The 21280-nt window shown below is 42.2% G+C and overlaps 1 protein-coding gene across 1 annotated transcript in view; it reads right to left on the bottom strand.

Moving 5' to 3' along the window:
- CSMD1 (CUB and Sushi multiple domains 1) overlaps nucleotides 1–21280 on the bottom strand; it is a 2043790-nt gene that overhangs the window by 324150 nt on the left and 1698360 nt on the right. The window contains 1 exon segment of the mRNA XM_050802644.1: nucleotides 14871–15073. Within this exon segment, the coding sequence (XP_050658601.1) occupies nucleotides 14871–15073 (203 nt within the window).

Genomic DNA, 21280 nt, shown 5'->3' with positions numbered 1-21280 from the left:
TCTCAAATTAAATCAAAGAACCTTATAATCAATTATTGGAAAGAGAATATTACTGGTCTATAGTAAATGTTCATTTTTGGTAATAGGTACAAGTCATTTTTTAAATTTCTTACAAATAAATGTTTTAATATTTTAGTGTGAAATTATATTTTTCAGATACCATATAGTTACCCAAATTAGAAAATGTAAAACATAAAAATATGATAGGTTAATACTGTTCACAACAGTACTTGAATCACTTTTCTCAATTAAGTTATTAAGACTGCATTGTAAAGTCAACTAACTTTCTTTAATAAATGAATTGTGACTTCTCTGATACAAAAACATGAACAGTTTTGCTTTCATCATGTGAAGATTAGACACCTGTGGGAAAACCAAGTATGTTTCTTCTTTGGTGTTTAAAAATAGTACACTATTTAAAGTTATTTTAAAAACACTTTTTATCTAATAGTAACACTAATATTTAAACTTTGCAGCATAAAATTCTATTTTTTGCATCCTCATAAAACTAAAAGATCCTTCATTCATTTATTCAGAGACTTTAGTTTTTTTTTTCATAGCAACAACAATGAAAACAAAATTTGAAACTTCAACCCTTATTTCCCAAAGATCCTTTAACTAAACATTTATTCATCTCCATAATATGATTAAACTGATTCCCACCTCTCCAGCAGGTGTGAACAATAAAATCTGTATATTGACACAAGGCAGACTTGAGGTGAGGAAATAATTATTAGATTTCTTACGGAACGTTCTCTGCGAATTCACCGGTTCTTTATTAACAATAACTGCCTGGTTTAGAATTTCAATATGTTATGGAAACCTCAGGTGGTGTAGTAATGTGAAGATCTGGTATTATAACGTTAGCATGATAAAGTGATATTTACTTGTGTTCTATCTTTTCCTGTTTCTAAGTCAAAATTCCACTTGCTATATGCCTTTTTGCCACACAAGTGTCAGGAGAATCTTACTTCTGTCAGTTTGAATTGAGTGAGCCGATCAGGAGGCCAAAGAGAGGGAAAAAATCTCATTTGAGAACTGCACACTGAATCATTTATCACATAATGCTCCCCTGGAGTCGAGATGCCTCTAGAACAGAGAATAAATATTAACAATCATTTAAATTTGGAGAAAACGTACAAATCAAACGGTTTTTTCGTTTCTTTCTTTTGAGGGAAGTACTCATCAAAACTGTGGGGTCGTAAAAAGAGTATTATGCCCTAATTTAACCTAAATAACTAGGAAATGATTGCTAACAGAATTTAATCTACATGATTAAGGTTACATAGCTGGTAAAGATGGAACTAAACCCCAGCCCAGAAACAGTGCCTCTGTTTTGCCTACTCTAAAAATTATACTGATATTATGTGTGTGTGTGTGTGTGTGTGTGTGTGTGTGTGTGTGTGTGTTTGTGTTGGTATACATTTTTCTTGTACTCAGTGTCAGAATTGCTAACATCGGTACAGCTTATATGTTCTTTAATAATGAGGAATGCTGCCAAATATATTACCGGGATCCACACCCCAGCTCTATTTTAACCACCTCCGTGAGAATGTAAATTATATGGGAAAAGCATCTTTAGGAGACACTTTAGAATGCAATTCAACACGTATCTGTTGAATAGCTGCTCTTGTAGCTGGAACCATTTTAAGGATTGTCACTGTTAGAACAGAGATATTAAAAATAATAGTTAATTCATTTAAGAAATTTACACTCTCACTAGAACCAATAACTAAAAAATAAGAAACAATCAGAAAATAAGCACAGACACATACACCAGAAATAATGAAAAAACAAGGAAAGACAAAATGCTACTAGGTGTCAAACGTGAGGCAGAAATGGTAAACGCAGGAATCAGTGCAAAGTATCTATGACCTGTGTATGCGAGGATATTCAGCAACAACCAAGCGTGATGCAGATAATTGGGATGAATCTTGTGAAGGGGGGAAGTGTAAGAATCATATAAAATGGGTCGTTATTTACTCTCAGGGATCAGAGAGGTTTCCCAAATGGAGTGGTTCTTAACGGCAATTTGTCATGTGAACAGAGGGGGCTGGAGAAGGGACTGAGTCTTAGAGGGAGCAGCACACTCCTGTTACCTGGGAATGTGAAGGCTCAAAAAGAACAAATAAATAATCTGTCAGGAACCAAGAGTGAAGGAGAGGAGTGAAGGTTGAGAAACCTGACGTTGGCCAATGTGAGGCTGTGCTAGGATTTTATTCTAATGTAAGTGAGAAGCTGAAGAGGTTTTTTTCTCAAAGCAGGGCCCTAGCTTTTACATTTCCTTCTGCCAGCATGGCCTTTCTTTAGCTCAACTTGGATGCAGTCGCACCCTCTGCACAGTCCTTTAGACTAGGGTCTTGCTCGGTGGAGACCCGGGTGACGCAGTAGCTCGGCGGGGTAAGAGAAACGCCGACTGAGATCAGCCTCTCCGTCTCCTCGGAGGCCACAGCAGGTAATTCAGCACTTGGCCATGGAGATGGGTCCAGTTTTGATGTGTTATTTTTAGATGTCTGCAAGATGTTCAAACGAACTTATCTACTTGGCATCTTAGAGGTTCATGAGGCAGATGTGAGCTGGAAATAGAGAGCTTTGAAGTTATTGCCTTATGAATCCACATCCATGCCTGGAGGAGAAATTAATTTGCAAAGAGAGAGTATGCGCAGAAAGCAGACCTGATATCCTGAGACCAACCCCCCAGGACACCTGCCTCTCAAGGGCAAGCAGAAGACAAGAGGCAAAATCGCAGCCAGGGAGTCAGGAGGCTCCCAGGGATGATCACGAAAACCTAGAGGAAAGAGGGCTGTAAGGCAGAAAGGCAGCAGCACCACAGTTCTCCAAGGGGCCGTTTAAGAGGACCACCTGGCCAGGCCCAGTGGCTCACGCTTGTAATCCCAGCACTATGGGAGACCGAGACGGGCAGATCACCTGAGACCAGGAGATTGAGACCAGCCTGGCCAACATGGCGAAACCCCATCTCTACTAAAAATACAGAAATTAGCCAGGCGTGGTGGTGGGTGCCTATAATCCCAGCTACTTGGGAGGCTGAGGCAGGAGAATTGCTTGAACCCGGCAGGCAGAGGTTGCAGTGAGCCAAGATCATCCATTGTATTCCAGCCTGGTGACGGACACTCCATCTCAATTAAAAAAAAAAAAAAAAAAAAAAAGCTAGGCATGGTGGCGGGCGTCTGTACTCCCAGCTACTCAGGAGGCTGAGGCAGGCGAATCGCTCGAACCCAGGAGGCAGAGGTTGCAGTGAGCTGAGATTACACCACTGCACTCCAGCCTGGGTGATAGAGTGAGACCCTGTCAAAAAAACAAACAAAACAAAACAAAACAAAAAAACAGGACCACCCTCAGGTGAATTGGTTGAGGTGCATGGTATTTATGACAGCGACAAGTGCAGTAATTAGAGTGATGAGTGTAGAAATACAAGACCAGGTGGGTTGTGGAATAATTTAGAGGTCAAGAAATGCAGACAGCAAGCACAGACTAAGGTATAAAATTTTGTTATAAAAGGAGAAGACAAACAAGCTGACACTCAAATGTGAACGATGGTAGTTTTATGTATTACTTTTAAATGTCAGAGACTTGAGCATATTCAAATTCTAGAAGTAAGGAGCCAGAGAGAGCGAAGGGTGAAAATCAGGAGGGAAAGAGGCTCCCACTGAGAGGTCACCCCCACGGCAGCCAGCAGGAACGTCTGTGGGAGGACCACCACTGCCTGGGAAAGCGGGCGAAATTCTCAGGTAACAGGACTGAGAAAGAGTGGCTCGCTGCTAGCTTGCATGACTCTTGGAAGGAAATGAAGGGAAATACCCTGATAGCTTTGCCTCTCACGAGGCGTGACATCCCACTGGGTCATATCCCACAAGATCATCTGTATGTAAGAGGTCTTGATGCATTGGATGATTTGAGGAAAGAGGGGAGGATTTGAAATACGAAGCTGCATTGGAGCAAGGGTTTGCTAGAAAAATAAATGGTGGCAGTTGAGCAATTGCGTGGTTGGTAGCCATGCAGGTACAGTGGTAAACAAGCTGCCACATATAAGGTTTCCTCAGGAGGTCTCCAGAGTCCAGAGGAGAGAATCCGGGCAGATGCTGGGCCAGCAAGCTCCCAGGACAAGGGCACACAACACATTGGTCAGAGACTGGATTTTGAGGATGGAACTGCCGCTGATAGGGAAGAAATGTGTTCCAGCAAAAGCAAAGCGCCGATGTAAAGTGAGGAGGCAGGGATGGAAAGAGAAGCAGCAGTATAGAATAATGGGCTGACGTCTGATGTTTTGGGTTTCCCGGTGGGGCGGAGCACACTGCATGCTTCCCACAGCAGCTCATGGGAGTGGAGCTGGGAGATCAAAGGGTACAGAGGCAGGGGCTGAGGTCACCCAGCTGGGCCAAGCATCGATGGGATGTGCAGGGCCCTGGCAGGGGCCATAGGGTCCTGCACAGAGTCCTAACTCACTGGGGTGGGAGATCAAAGAGCAGCAGACGGCACAGCCTCAGAGATAAGGATTATACCAGAGGGGAACAGGATTCCGTGAAGCCAGGGTCATTGTCCTGTGTGGGCTCAGTTGCCTCTGTCTGCCCTTCCTGGAAGTTTTATGAGGGACGGGCCAATCTTTGCCTCCCACAGCATTGATCTCCAATGCCCACGGGGTACTCAGGGCACAATAGGAAGAGACAGGATATTTGTGGGTGGATGAGTGAATTGATACGTGAATGAATGAATGAATGAGTGAATAATGGATGGTAAGTTTTTACTTCAAAATGATTACACCAGCGCCGTCATGCACACAATGAGGCCAGGGCGACTTTGTCCCATCAGGGTGTGGTCAGATGGTTCCTCTCAATGTTTGTCTGGGTGAGCGGCATTTTCTACGTTCTCATTACTGAAGCAATTTGTTTCCGAATAACATGTGTGTAAAGACATCATGATAATCCAGTGAATTAAATGTGGACCATTTCTTTCTCCATGAGGTAATGTTGTCCACCTCTGCCTACCTACTCCTGTGTTGACTGGGGGTTTGAGACTTATCAGAAAATTTTATGCCCAAGGTCCTGGGGGACAGTGAGGCCTGAAATGACTGTTGCCTGAGGTATGAACAAACACCCTCCCAATGTGAGCTGGATTCATGACAGCAGAAAGGTGGCCATAAGTGATATTCTAGCTAGTATTTTTGTATAGAAAGAAGCTGAAATTCTATTGAGTAATAAGTATTATTACTTGATTACATGTCTTGATTCTCTCCTTCGATTCATAATCAGTCTTGCTAATATTAGAGAAAATGCATCACAGCTAAAATCCTGTCATACCCCAGAATACAAGACTTAGAACTTCAGCTAAACCAGCGTCTTAGTTTCAATCAATTCAACACGTGTTCTTCGCATCTGTGTCATGGACCAGGTGTCCACGGTTTGGAAAGCTGGATGCAGCTCTCTTTGGGCCTACGCTGTTCACAATCTATGATCTTCAGTGGTCAACCATAAAAACGTATGGCCACTTCTCTACCAGTCCCATGAGGAAGATGCTGAGAGCAGAGGGGAGCGATGGCTCCAGCTACACTTGTCTTGTGCTGCCCTTGCATAGAAACTCAGGCCGTCAACCACATAGGTTTACAGCTTGTTCTCTCCCACAAAACAGTCCCAGCCTGTTCTGCCACGGGCAGCACCAAAGGCCTCTCCCATAATAAACAACAAATGATGTTTTAAAATGAAAATGTACCTATTAAATTATCTTTCAATAAAGTAAATTAGGGAGAGGTGTCATGTAGCTGTTACGTTACTACCATTATTTACGGAGCAATCAATCTTGCAAAACCTGAGAATGCAACATGGTTGCAGAGCCATTTTTCCCTGGGACTGGGGGGGCTGACAGTGCCACGCTGAGCGTTTGTTTAACCCCCAGGGTAAAGGTCAGCTTTGTGTGCTGAACTCCATTTTCGTGAGTTTTATGCATGATTAAACGGTAATTAAGCTTTAATGAAAAGTGTTAGGCTGATTACAATTAACATAATTGCAGTAGTCAGTTCACGTCCTTCTGTTTTACACGCTGTGCAGCGCTGGCAGGACAGTGGCCCTTTAATGGGGTTTGGATATCTCATGAGCCTCCAAAGCTCATTTTTCTAGTGGAGAAAATTTAGTCTTCCAGTAAAGTGAAGGTAAATGCACATACAGGGAATTTTGGGACACAACCCTACTTCATGGTTGACCGTCAAATGCACATAGACATGAAGCATGGAAGATGAGCAAGGACTTTCTCTATCCTCTTTTTTTTTTTTTTTGAGATGGAGTCTCGCTCTGTTGCCCAGGTTGAAGTGCAGTAGTGCCGTCTCAGCTCACTGAAACCTCTGACTCCCGGGTTCAAGCGATTCTCCCGCCTCAGCCTCCCAAGTAGCTAGGATTAGAGGCACATGCCACCACGCCTGGCTAATTTCTTAATTTTTTTATTTTTAGTAGAGACGGGGTATCACCATGTTGGCCAGGCTGGACTCGAACTCCTGACCTCGTGATCCGCCTGCCTTGGCCTCCCAAAGTCCTGGGATTACAGGCGTGAGCCACCGTGCCTGGCCTTTACATCCTCCTACTAGACAGTTGTTCCTGCCCCAAGATTATTTTAAAGCCGTGAAAAAAAAAAAAAAAAAGATCAGTTTTAACGAAGAAAATTCACCAGGTGATAGATTAAAAACTGTGGTTACTTAAAAAATGATCATTGAACTTTATAAAACTATTCTGCCCGATTTCAAACTGGTATCAAAATTTTAAGTAATCTCGAGTAAAATAACTTTATCAAGAATTATAACACTTAACAGGTCAACACAGATGCAGCCATTTTATTAAATAGGTATAATATATTGTTTACTAACCAAAGCAAGTCTACAGTATCAAGTACTTCTGGTAATAAACATTATACAAAAACCATTTACTTTAAACTATTTATCAACACTGGATATAAAATAATCCAGAGGGGAAAGAATTTTTTGCTATTTGTATTAGTCTGTTTTCATGCTGCTGGTAAAGACATACCCGAGACTGGGTAATTTATAAAGAAAAGAGTTTTAATTGACTCACAGTTCCACATGGCTGGGGAGGACTCACGATTATGGCAGAAGGCAAGAAAGGGCAAGTCACATCTTACATGGTGGCAGGGAAGAGAGAGCTTGTGTAGGGAAACTCCCATTTATAAAACCGTCAGATCTCATGAGACTTATTCACTATCATGAGAACAGTACAAGAAAGACCTGCTCCCATGATTCGATTACCTCCCACTGGGTCCCTCCCATGACACGTGGGAATTGTGGGAGCTACAATTCAAGATGAGATTTGGGTGGGGACATAGCCACACCATATCATTATTGAAACTGCAGTTACACATTTATCATTAAAGTCCTCACTATGAAAAATTTTGAATTAAGTTAAACTCAGTTACAATTTGCAGTTGTAACTCAGTTACATATTGTTTACAGTAGATGAAGAGGTATTCGTTATGCAATCAAAGTCATACTAACATTTTCAATATTTATGCACGTGGAAAATTTTCAAGCATATCTAATTAGCAAACACTTGTTGAGTATTGATTATATATCATGTTCTAGGAAAACAAAGACCGTCTGCCCTCAAGTAACTTAATCTACTCTTTTAATAAAATGGTAACCCACAATGGGCTAAGCACTATTATAGAAGTATAAACATTGTGTTTGGGAACTGGAAGTGACAACGTGATTGGCTTTGCTAAAGAAACCTTCAAACGTGAGAAGCGCACACTGGAGTTTCTTGTACAACAAGGTGGGGAAGGACAGTCCAGTGTGTAACAGGAACACACACCCAAGCTGAGAGAGGCTAGCATCTGAGTACAGGTTTCTATAGGCTTTGCCAGAGTGGAGGATGGTGATTGAGGACGATGTTGAAAACTGCTTGGGGGAAGTTTTCAAAGAGGGTTTTGTGGCCTTTATTTTTGGCAGTGGGGAGAATGAGAAATCACTCTGGCTGAGATGAGAGGACAGTGGAGAGTTCTGAGCAGAAGTGAGGTGTTGCCAGAGTTGCCACTGAAAAGGTTCACCTGGGTGCCTGTGCTCAGCTGGGCCAGAAAGTACGCAGGTGCAGGAAGAAGAAAGCCCGTGAGCAAGGCAGGCGGCTCAGACCCCCAGCCACGTAGACCAAGGCGGCAGGGCAAGGTTGGGAGAATTTGATTTTGGATCTATTTTGAATAGGGACCCCGCTGAATGCATTGTTGGATTCTCTGTGTGTTGTGAGATCTAGAGAGGTCTAAAAATGGCTCCAAATGTTTCATCCTGAGCCACTGGCAGGATGGAGTCAACTTTACCAAAACAGGGAAGACGACAAGGGGACCAGGATTGGGAGAGGCATGAAGAAGGGCCGTGGTTGAGTTTCAGGTGTTGAGTTGCCTCTCTGCATCTCCGCAGCAAAGCAGAGACGTCAAGAAGGCAGGTGGATGCTCAGGGGAGAAGGCTGGGAGGCTGACTGGTGTTTCCTAAGGAGTACCAGAATTGGGTATTGATTAACTAGTAATGGGATTGGGGGGATGGATTATATCCAAAGGTTACATTAAACCACACGGAATTGCCAACATTTCCATCACTTCTTACCTACAAAAATGACAATTGTATACAGTTCAAATTGGTACACATGGAAAACTGAGTAAAAGAAAAGTAAGGAAGTGTCATTTCTGTAGAAACTTTCACGGGTATCTTAATGTTTGTTGCTTCTTAAAAAATATATGGATAGAAAAGAAAGGAGACCCAAGGACAAGCCCTCCTGGTGTCTGATCTTTAGAGTTTCAAGGGAAGAAAGATGTGAATCAGCAAAGAGCCAATGACAGAGTGGCCCTTGGAATAAGGAGGAACAAGAGAGAATGATAAGATGAAAAACAATTGAAGACAGTGTTTCAAGAAGAAAGAGTCAAATAAGTGTTTAAAAAGCTCCAACGTAACATGGAATTACAAGATAGAGAGGTAGTGCAACCCTGATGTTAAATTCTTGTTTAAAATGTACTTTCAAACTGTGCTTGGGAAAAATATGCTAATTCAAATGTCTTCAAGAAAACAAATATTCAGATGACTGTTTTCTCTCCAATAATTTAATCACACCTCTAATGCTTATTTCACATGTTATTGACATAGAATCAAGTAAAAATAGCCTACCAAGAAATCTAATTTAATACAATTGAATAAATGTCATTTTTGCTTGGCAACAATGGCCACGCTTAAAACATCAATCATATAAGGAAAACATTTCTTTTTGAGTTCTATTTATGAATGTTTAAAATCATAACTAATTCCAATGTTTTAGATTATAAAATTAGCATGGTTTATGAATCACAACACAATCTAATTTATAGGTAAAGTTCCTCATTGTTTTTGGTACCAGGTTCATAAAGACAAATAAATGAGAGATTTCCATCCTCCCACCTACAAAAGAGCAGTGATGGCTTCTTGGGTGTGATGGACAGGCTCTGTTGCACTTCGTGAAGAGTTTCCCACCTTTGGCTTGGAAAGACACCAGCTTGATGTAGTTTCATAGCTGGATTCCCCAGTGAGGGGAGGAAGGTGGGTGGAGCGAAGGGGACAAAACAGCCCCATTTCTCCTGCAATGAAGCAGGGTTCCTGGGTCGGTTTCTTAATTATGACTGAGGGGTTATAGGAATCTTCTTTTCTAAAACTAGAAAACCAGGATATGCGATTTACACTCCAGGTGTAGGAGTCAAATGTTTATCAGGTGTAGGAGTCAAATGTTTATCAGGTTCTCAGGGAGATGGAGACTGGTGCCCCATTCTCAATGGTTCCCAGAAGTGGCAAGCTACCTTTTGTGGAGAGTGGCTGAATGACTGGCTTTGGGGTGGTCAGACCAGGGTCTTCGTGTTCTAGCCCAACATCCTTAGAGAGAACCACATGAGATGAATTACTGTGACTGTCCAGACCAGTGGCCCCCAAATGAGAGCAAGAGGGAATATAACGACTAGGACAGAGGTAGAACCAAGTCCCTCTCTGTACTCACCTCACTGAATCATCCTGCAATTCCCTGGCCATCCAACACTGGCAGCAGGTTTTAAAAATGAGTGGTATTTGACTTCCTGTCAACTCAAATGCATGGGAGCTAGAACTGGATACGATTTGTCTTAGGAAAATGACTTATTTTACAGCCATGATTGTAGCACACTCATGGCCATTTCATACGCTTGCCAAGGTCCTTTACAGAACTGTATTATTTAAAATCCCATATGACACATATGACACACTCCCAGTGGGATAATTTGAGAGTTTCTTGCCTAAGGTTGGGTTTGGAAATTCTAGGAAGAAGGGATTGTGTTAGTCTCCTCTCATGCAGCTAATAAAGATATCCCTGAGACTGGGTGATTTATAAAGGAAAGAGGTTTAATTAACTCACAGTTCAGCACAGCTGGGGAGGCCTCAGGAAACTTACAGTCATGGAGGAAGGTGAAAGGGAAGCAAAGCGCCTTCCTCACAGGGTGGCAGAAAGGAGAAGCGCAAGCAGGAGAAATGCCAGACACTTATAAAACCAACGGATCTCATGAGACTCTCTTATTGTCATGAGGACAGCATGGGGGCAACTGCCCTCATGATCCAACCACCTCCACCCGGTCCCACCCTTGACACATAGGCATTATGGGCATTACAATTCAAGGTGAGATTTGGGTGGGGACACAGAACCAGACCGTATCAGGAAGGTTACTTGGAATTAGTACAGAAATCTGGAAAGAGGTGGTAAATGCGGCAGCTTGAGCAAAGCAGTCCGTGTGGATCATGGGGTACAGCGGACTCCGGGGTACCTGAAGAGAGGGATACGAGGCCTCTGTGCCCTGACATGCCCTCCTACCCCAGCTCTTCACCCTTGCTGGAGCTCTTTATTGGAAGAACCCAATACAGGTTTGCCTTGAGAGCCACAGAGTAGTTAAAGGAGGAGAAAATAGTAGATTTGGGGGCCAAAGGGAAAATAAATGACATCCAGGGTGGAATTCTGGAAGACAGATGTGTCCTTAGAAATTGATACTCTATCCTCATTTCATAAATAAAGTAAAAAGAACAGAGACAAAAGGTCAGTCTCAAAGCATTAGAGGTCAAGATAGAAACTCACATTTCCAGAGTTATAGTCTAGACTATGCTTTTTAAATGTTGTACCACTCTAAGTTTTTGTATCTTGTTTTTCCTTTCAATAAACTTCTAAAGACAATCTTGCAGAAACTCCTTCATTTAAATGCCTCAGAGTCAAAGTTATATTCTAGCTCCTAAGTGAGTATTTCTCAAAATTTATACCAGAATTGGGATTTATTAACTAATGACAGGGCTGGAGGGATGGATCCTATCCAAGTGTTACGTTAAACCATGTGAAATAGCCAGCATTCAATCATTTTTTGCACACAAAAATGACAATTTCATATGATTCAAATTAGTACACATGGAAAACTGAGTAAAATAAAAGTAAGCAAATATCACTTCTGTAGAAACTTTTATGGTGTCTTCATGTTTATTTCTTCCTAAACATTCATATATTAATTAATTATATGAGAAGAAACATGTCCATGGTCCTCAAATAATTATAATAAAGGGTCTTTTTTTTTTTTTTAACCCAAGTTAGAAAGATGTTCTCTGAAGAGAGAATCATGAAGAACATATAGAAAAAAAGAAGTGATGACCAGGTTTCAACAGTCATTGTTAAAACAGGAAGATTTTAAAAGGCCAGGAATAAAACGAAGTGCATCCTTTCCACACAATCCAGGAACCCTCTTCTCAGATATCTAGTCAGGTGAACTGAAAACGTATGTCCATACAAAAACCTGTACACAGATTGTTTATAGTTAGCTTTAGGCATAATTGCCAAAATTTTAAAGCAACCCAGATGTCCTTCAATAAGAAGATGGGTAAACAGGCTGGGCAAGGTGGCTCACGCCTGTAATCCCAGCACTTTGGGAGGCTGAGGCAGGTGGATCACCTGAGGTAAGGAGTTTGACACCAGCCTGGCCAACATGATGAAACTCTGTCTCTGCTAAAAATATAAAAATTAGCCAGGTGTGGTGGTGCATGCTTGTAATCCCAGTTACTCGGGAGGCTGAGGAAGGAGAATCCCTGGAACCCAGGAGGTAGAGGCTCCAGTGAGTCAAGATTTTGCCACTGCACTCCAGCCTGGGTGACAAAGCAAGACTCCATCTCAAGGAAAAAAATAAAAAGGGTAAATAAACTGTGGTATAACCAGTCAACAGAATATTATTCGGTGATAAAAAGAAATGATCCACAGAGCCATGAAAAGACCTAGAGCTTGAAAGTATCTTACTAAGTGAAAGAAGACAACGTGAAAGACCACACGCTGCATGATTCTAACTCTATGACTTTCTGGAAAAGACAAAACTGTGGAGACAGTGAAAAGAGTGATTGCCAGGAATTAGGAGGAAGGGAGGGATGAACAGGCAGAACACAGGGGATTGTTAGGGCAGGGAAATGACTCTATGTGAGGCTATGACCACAGACGCATTTTTCCAAACTTATTGATGTGGTTTGGATCTGTGTCCCCACCCATGTTGAACTGTAATCCCCAGTGTTGGAGGTGGCGCCTGGAGGGGGTGACTGGATCATGGGGGTGGTTTCTAATGGTTTAGCACCATCCCCCAGTGCTGTCTCGTGATAGAGTTCTCACGAGATCTGGTTGTTTAAAAGCATGTAGCACCTCCCGCTTCACTCTCTCTTCCCCCTTTTCCAGTCATGGAAGATGTGTCTGTTTCCCCCTCCCCTTCCGCCAGGATTGTAAGTTTCCTGAGGCCTTCCCAGCCGTGCCTTCTGTACAGCCTGCTGAGCTGTGACTCAATTAAACCTCTTTTTTGGATAAATTACCCAGTCTCAGATAGTTCTTTACAGCAATATGAAAATGGACTAATATACCCATGGAATGCAGAATACCAAAAGTGAGCCCAGAGAAAACTGTGGCTATCGGCTGATAATGATGGGCCAGGGCAGGTTCATTGATTGCAACAAATGGACCGCTCTGTGGGGATGCTGACAGTGGAGGAGGCTGTGTGCTGTGGACAGAGAGCACGTGAGAACTCTGTGCCTTCCACTCCATCTTACTGCGAGCCCAAAACTACGCTAAAAAAATAAAACCTGTTGAAAAAAATGCCTGGAAAATACAGAATGGAAAGAAGAGGAGAAAGAACATAATCTCATAACTTTCTCAACTTTTTTGTTTTGCCAAATAAGGCCAATGAATCACAAATCTACCATCTGCTCTTGCCACCATTTCAAAAGATTAAGAAAATTTTATATCACAACGAAAAGCAAGAGTGACATAATTTTGGAGTAAAGGACTTTTTTTTTTTCCTCCAAGGCAGGAGAGCTGGAACACTCTTAATTTCATATTTTTGTGAAGGACCAGTGAAAATTTTACCGTGTACAAGTACTATTCCACAGGCACATGTTTGCAAGTTACCGCTTCGGAGCACAGTGAAACCAGAGGTAAAAAATTGTGCAGACTATAACCTCGATTTTATTAGCAACCTTTTAAAGCATTAAATTGACCGAAGTCAATTTTCTTATGTAAATCCTAAATATGACTTGCCAGTGATCTGCCAAGAGATAAATTGAATCTGAACGTGTTTGTGTGCAAATTCTACTTGTTTTATGATGACGGCTGACCTTGTGTGCCGCCCAATTATATAGCATCTCTCCATGGTGCCATCCGGAGGGCAATAAAAGGCTGAACTGCCACAGAATATCTCCATTCCTTCCTTCTTCGGAAACCTTTCATCAAAAATGGGCTAGACAGCAAAGATGGGAATTATCATTAGGAGATAATAGTCCATGTGTGCAAATATGGTTTCACACTAGTAATTCAGCAGAGGTTCCTCTGTCATATTAGCTTCTTGAAACTTTATCCCTAAGGTGGAAAAAAATTCAAGGACCGTCCTGAACCAGGAAGTTGCGAGTAGAGAATCAAAGCATGTTTGATTAGCAGGTTGTTTGCACACAGACTTCATTACATAAACAACGAGTCAGACTGAGGCATACAGAGAACCTGGAATCGGGGCTGGGTTAGGGGAACCCTGAAGACAGGCTTTACATTTATGTAGAGACCCACATCTGTCTTGTATCCAAGTCTAGACATTTACTGACTAATTGAAACCTTTAAAGTTATACATTTTTTTTTCATATAACTAAGTAGGTCCGTTGCCTGTCCTGAGCTTATAATGAACAGATTTCCCTAAAACAAATTGTTCCTTTGATATTGACAGTGTTCAGAACACACTACTCCAAAGTATGCAGTTTTGAGGAAACTACAGAAGCAGCAAAGCCACTCCAGCCTCCGCTTGCCCTTCTGCCCCGAAGCAGACTATAGAGTAATTATCTGGCCTTCCTCGGAAGCAGGTCATGAAACCTTCATTCCAGAAGGGCACCCCTAGGATGCAGAGGACAGGAATGAAGACATAGACACACAGGGAAGAAGTGGAGAAAAGAAGCCTTGTTAAGTTCCTCCCAGTTTATCACCACTAAATCCTATCTTTTCATCCTCTAATCATACTTCTGCACGACTGTCCATTAAAACACACAATTTTCTCTCTTTCTTTGGGTCTTCATTTCTGAAGGTTCCAGTGTCATGCAAAATGCACATCAAATAAGTTTGGTTATGCATTTCTCTTGTTAACCTGGCTTCTGTTATTGTGGCCTCAGCCATGAACCCAGCAATGGGGGAAGAGAACTCTTCTCTGCAACGTGCATTTTCCTAACTTCAAATCAGGCTCAACACATTGCATCTGTGTAAGGAGACGCTGGAGAATACAAATGAAGGGCGTTCTGTGTTCATGGCAAGACTCTGATATCAAGGTAAAGACAAAGCAACTGTGCCACCTACTTGAGAACTGGATGGAGAAGCCAGACTTGCTGATGAAGAAGTCGCTGTCGAACTGCAGGGTGAGTGAGTTGAAGGTGCTGTGGATGTCCTCGGGAAGGGCAGAGCCACTCCACTCCTTCAGCAGGATGTCGCTGTCCACTGGCCCATCCCAGACCTTGAGGATGTCATGAGCCATCTCCGTGTCGAAAACAATGAAATGGAGGCTGCAAGAGAGAACACAGTAGCGCTACTTCCCGTGCATCCAGCGTGTCCTCACTCCAAAGCTGTAACGTAAGCGAGCTCATTTCGCTTTCACAAAACCCCCACCAAAATGTGCCTCGGTGTTGTCTGACAATGAAGGAGGAGGAAAATGAGGCTCACCGAAGTTAACTCAGGAGTGCGGACTGGGATAAAGCACACAGGACCTCAGTCTGTCATGGATGCAGAGAGATAGGTGAGCTAGATGCTGAGCTATCCGTTTTAGGATAAAAGGATTCCTTTAGAGACTTCCAGATCTATGTTTATAATGTAAGCTTTCTACGGCACACAGACTAAGTATAAGTTTGGCATTGACAGGTGTATTTGAAGCAGATCTAAGGCAGCTTTGGTGCAGTCAGTGTTGTTCACACAAGGCCCGCTAGGTGGCAGCAGCCACACCAGAGAAAAAAGCTGACACCAGAAGGACATTTTCTACCTGTATCTGAATGGTCTGCTCTGGTGTTGTACTTGTTGCTAAAAATTCTATTTTAAAACTTCATTATTTAAAATACCAACACAAAGGCAAAAATGGGTAATACAAACTCCCTTCTTTATAAAATTTTACCATACTTCTATTTACTTCCAGGTATTTTTCAGAGTGACTGAAATATCTCTATGCCGGAGGGACTCACGTTCAGAGGCAGCAGGATCTATGTAGTCCTATTTACGGCCGTTGAATCAAAAAGGGTTTAGCTAAAACAGCAAAAATTAGCAGGCCCTAAATGGGTTTGATTTACAGTTTTCTATTTCCTGCATATTGCACACTGATTGCAAGGGAGGTAAACTCACAGTGGACGCAAAGAAAAACGCTACCCGCGAGTCTCAACTGCTTTGTTTTGCACATATTACGTATTTAAAGAAAACACTTATGTCACCTTGTGTAAGATATGGAATGTGTGGTGTATTTTTAAAATAATCAAGATAAATCATTAAACATAGAGAAAAGTACAGCAGATCGTAGACCTTTATTTTCCTACTGCCACCAGGGTTAACATTTTGCCCTATTTGCCTCAGAACTTTTTTAATTTTCTTTTTTGAGATGGAATCTCACTCCCCCTCCCAGGCTAGAGTGCAGTGTCATGATCTTGGCTCACTGCAACTTCCACCTCCTGGGTTCAAGTGATTCTCGTGCCTTAGCCTCCCAAGTAGCTGGAATTACAGTTGTGAGCTGTTACATCCAGTTATTATTATTGTTATCTGTATTTATAGTAGAGATGGGGTTTCACCATGTGGACCAGGCTGGTCTTGAACTCCTGACCTCAGGTGATCCACCCGCCTTGGCCTCCCAAAGTGCTACAGACGTGAGCCACCACGCCCAGTCCAGAACTTTTTATAAAACAAAATCTTATACATGCAACCATTTTTAGCCTCTACTCCACCAAATCATTGGTTCTTTCTCTTATCACACACTCTAAAGTTGTAATGTAATATTCCCATTTATATTTTTATAAGCTTCATATGTGTGTGTGTATTTATATCCCTAAAAAAAAAGTACTACTAAGAGTAGTTACATATTAAATATCACTTGACACATGTGTGCTTGTATCACTTTCAATTTGCTTTTATTTATTTATTTATTTATTTATTTAATTTATGTTTTTTGAGACACAGTCTCACTCTGTCGCCCAGGCTGGAGGGCAGTGGCGTGATCTCGGCTCACTGCAAGCTCCGCCTCCCGGGTTCACACCATTCTCCTGCCTCAGCCTCCCGAGTAGCTGGGACTACAGGTGCCCACCACCAGGTCCAGCTAATTTTTTTGTATTTTTAGTAGAGACGGGGTTTCACTGTTTTAGCCAGGATGGTCTCGATCTCCTGACCTCATGATCCACCCACCTCGGCCTCCCAAAGTGCTGGGATTACAGGCATGAGCCACCGCTCCTGGCCTCAATTTGCTTTTATACTGAGTATTATGGGAGAGACTGTTACATTAAAAAAATGTAGAATTTTGTTAATTTACTTCAAAACTGTAAGTGCTTTATTTTCCTAGTTCCCTACTAAAGGGTAGTCTGTTTCTACTTTCTAATTTTGACAAACGGTATCGCACTGGATATTCCACTGTACTGATCCAAGGATCTTTCTAGGCCGGCATGATAAAGCAGATTTGCTAACTTGCTCCCCCTTGGGATTCTAACTGCTTTGGTCCAGGGTAATGTATGAATGCCCTTGTTTTATTATATCTTTAGCAATACCTGATTACCATCAGACTAAGAGTTGTACAAATAGAAAATCTGATGGTTGTGGAATGGTGTCTTGTTTCAATTAGATTCCCTGATCACTCATAAAGTTGATCATCATTTTGCATCTATAAGACATTCCCTTTTTGATTTAGTTCAATAAGTCAACATTTACTGAGCACCAAGAGTGTACTGAGTGCACTTCGAGGAACTTTGCATACATCTGCCAAGTTGAGTCCTGCCTTCATGCAGTTCGTGTTGTACAGGGAAGGGACAGGAAAACTACAGCATCCATAATAAATGAGTGAAGAATATGGAATGTTAGTAGGTGGTAAATGCAATTGAAGAACTAAAAAAGCAGAGCAGAAAAAGAATCACTGGGAATACTAATTCTTAGGGGAGGAACGAGAAGGCGAAGTATTAAATAGGGGGGTTAGGTTAAGCCATCTTGGTGGAAGGAGATTTGGGTGGAGCCTTGAAGGAGTTAAGGGTGTTTGTCTTATCGTGGTAAGAATTCAGCCAAGCAAAAGCCCCACATAAGGGGCATACCGTCAGCATTTGAGAACACCCAGGAGCCAGTGCAGCCAGAGCAGAGAAATGGGGACTGGGAAGGAAGAACTGAGAGCAGAGAAGAATGGGGGTTGTGAATTGGGTGGTGCGAAGAGAGATGCCTCTGCATAGAGGGCTTTGTAGGCTGTTTTAAGGATGATATACCAATGCAGGATGTTTAGTGAGTCCTCACCAACAATTTAAAGAACTGTTCCTGCTAGCTCTGTTGACAACAAGCCATGGAGGGAAAATTACACTCTGTCAATGTTTTGAGTGATCCGAGAAAGTGGCGTATGTGCTGAGATGAGCTGAACCGAGGCACTGGTCAGGTCCTGGATACGTTTTGAAGGGAGAGAAAACAGGCTTGGAAGACGTGTGCCTGAGGTGAGCATGTGCCGACCCTGTCAGTTTGTCCCTAAGAAACGAGAAAAGTGGAGTTGTCATTCACTGAACTGAGAAACGGTGCAATATGTTTATGGGATGGGCAAAATCAGAGCTCCTGTCTTGCACCTGTTGAGTTTAAGTTGTCAACTAGATATAGATGGACGGGTATGTAGGTAGCTGTTCATGTGAGTCTGGAGTTTCAGCGAGAAGTCAGAGTGGAGAAAATAAACATGTATGTCTTCAACAAAGAAATGGTTTATAAACTATGGGACTGGATGAAATCTTCGAAGGTCTTAGATAGAGAAGAGAAGAGGACTATGGATTCTGAATTACCTGGTCACATATGTTTGCCATTAAGCAGAAAGCATCCTAGAGCTAGAAATAATTCTAATGAAAAATGTGCAAGTCTTTCACCCAGAAAACTGCAAAACATCATTGAGACGAATCGTACAAAACCTAAATAAATGGAGAAGTATATAACATCAAGGACCAGAAAGTCCACTACTGCAAAAGATGCCAGTTTTCCCGAAAATGATCTATTGATGTCATGGGACATCAATAAAAATCCAGGCAATTTCTTTTGTAAAAAATTACAAGTGTTTCTGAACTTCATGTGGAAGTGAAGAGGGCCAAGAATAGTTGCAGTGATCTATATAAAGAAGAACAAAGCTCAATTATCATACTGGGTATCAAGATGTATTATAAAGTAAATCAGGAATTTAGTTAGGCTTTGTACTATATAGGCAAATAGATCAATGGAATGGAATACAGTTTGGAAACAGATCTATATAGATCCAATTTTCTAGTTAATTACTAAGTTTGTACTATAGTGCAATAAAGAAATAAATCACTTTTCAACAAATTGTCAACTGAACAATTGACAAAAATTGTGACACTTCAAAATGGACAAAAATCTGTGACACTTCACTCTCTACATCATACACAAAAATGTATCCCCAATGGAATAAAGATGTAAATGTGAAAGGTAAATTAAGTTTTCTAGAAGAAAACCTAAGATATTTGTATAGCTTTGGGAAGGGAGGATCTAGCAATCTGGACACAAAATCACTGAAGCCAACCTTAACAAAGTTTGTGGCATCGTGTACATTTAAACGTAGTTTAAAAATTTGTGGTTAGGCACAAAGATGGCCGACTAGGAACAGCCCCAGCCTCCAGCTCCCAGCATGAGCGACACAGAAGATGGGTGATTTCTGCATTTCCAACTGAGGTACCAGGTTCATCTCACTGGGGTGTGTCGGGCAGTAGGGGCAGGACAGTGGGTGCAGCCCACTGAGTGAGAGCTGAAGTGGGGCAAGGCACTGCCTCACCTGGGAAGCACAAGGGGTAAGGGAATTCCCTTTCCTAGCCAAGGGAAACCGTGACACACAGCACCTGGAAAATCAGGTCACTCCCACCCTAATACTGCGCTTTTCCAAGGGTCTTAGCAAACGGCATACCAGAGGATTATATCCCGTGCCTGGCTCAGAGGGTCCCACACCCATGGGACCTCCCTCATTGCTAGCACAGCAGTCTGAGATCTAACTGCAAGGCAGCAGTGAGGCTTGGGGAGGGGCACCTGCCATTGCTGAGGCTTAAGTAGGTAAACAAAGCTGCTGGGAAGCTCGAACTGGGTGGAGCCCACTGCAGCTCAAGGAGGCCTGCCTGCCTCTGTAGACTCCACCTCTGGGGACAGGGCATAGCTAAACAAAAGGCAGCAGAAACCTCTGCAGATGTAAATGCCCCTGTCTGACAGCTTTTAAGAGAGTAGTGATTCTCCCAGCATGGAGGCTGAGATCTGAGAGTCCACAGATTGTCTGCTCAAGTGAGTCCCTGACCCCCAAGTAGCCTAACTGGGAGACATCCCCCACTAGGGGCAGACTGACACCTCACACCTCACACAGCTGGGTACACCTCTGAGACGAAGCTTCCAGAGGAACAATCAGGCAGCAACATTTGCTGTTCAGCAATATTGACTCTTCTGCAGCCTCTGCTGCTGATACCCAGGCAAACAGTGTCTGGAGTGGACCTCGAGCAAACTCCAACAGACCTGCAGCTGAGGGTCCTGACTGTTAGAAGGAAAAATAACAAACAGAAAGGACATCCACACCAAAACCCCATCTGTACGTCACCATCATCAAACACCAAAGGTAGATAAAAACCACAAAGATAGGGAAAAAGCAGTGCAGAAAAGCTGGAAATTCAAAAAATCAGAGTGCCTTTCCCGCTCCAAAGGAATGCAGCTCCTCACCATAAACAGAACAAAGCTGGACGGAGAATGACTTTGATGAGTTGAGAGAAGAAGACTTCAGACAATCAAACTTCTCCGAGCTAAAGGAGGAATTACAAACCCAGCGCAAAGAAACTAAAAACCTTGAAAAAAGATTTGACGAATGACTAACTAGAATAACCAATGCAAAGAAGTTCATAAACGAACTGATAGAGATGAAAACTGTAACACGAGAACTACATGGAAAATGCACAAACTTCAGTAACCAACTTGATCAACTGGAAGAAAGGGTATCAGTGATTGAAGATCAAATGAATGGAATGAAGCAAGAAGAGAAGTTTAGAGAAAAAAGAATAAAAAGAAATGAACAAAGCCTCTAAGAAATATGGGACTATGTGAAAAGACCAAATCTATGTCTGATTGGTGTGCCTGAAAGTGACGGGGAGAATGGAACCAAGTTGGAAAACACTCTGCAGGATATTATTCAGGAGAACTTCCCCAACCTAGCAAGACAGGTCAACATTCAAATTCAGGAAATATAGAGAACGCCACAAAGATACTCCTCAAGAAGAGCAACTCCAAGACACATAATTTTCAGATCAGATTCACCAAAGTTGAAATGAAGGAAAAATGTTAAGGGCAGTCAGACAGAAAGGTTGGGTTACCCACAAAGGGAAGCCCATCAGACTAACAGCAGATCTCTCGGCAGAAACTCTACAAGCCAGAAGAGAGTGGGGGCCAATATTCAACATTCTTAAAGAAAAGAATTTTCAACCAAGAATTTCATATCCAGCCAAACTAAGTTTCATAAGTGAAGGAGAAATAAAATCCTTTACAGA

This window comes from Macaca thibetana, chromosome 8 (assembly GCF_024542745.1).
Source record: "Macaca thibetana thibetana isolate TM-01 chromosome 8, ASM2454274v1, whole genome shotgun sequence".
Lineage (NCBI taxonomy): Eukaryota > Metazoa > Chordata > Mammalia > Primates > Cercopithecidae > Macaca > Macaca thibetana.
Note: the sequence above shows the minus strand (reverse complement) of the source record. Positions and strands in the feature narration are given on the sequence as shown.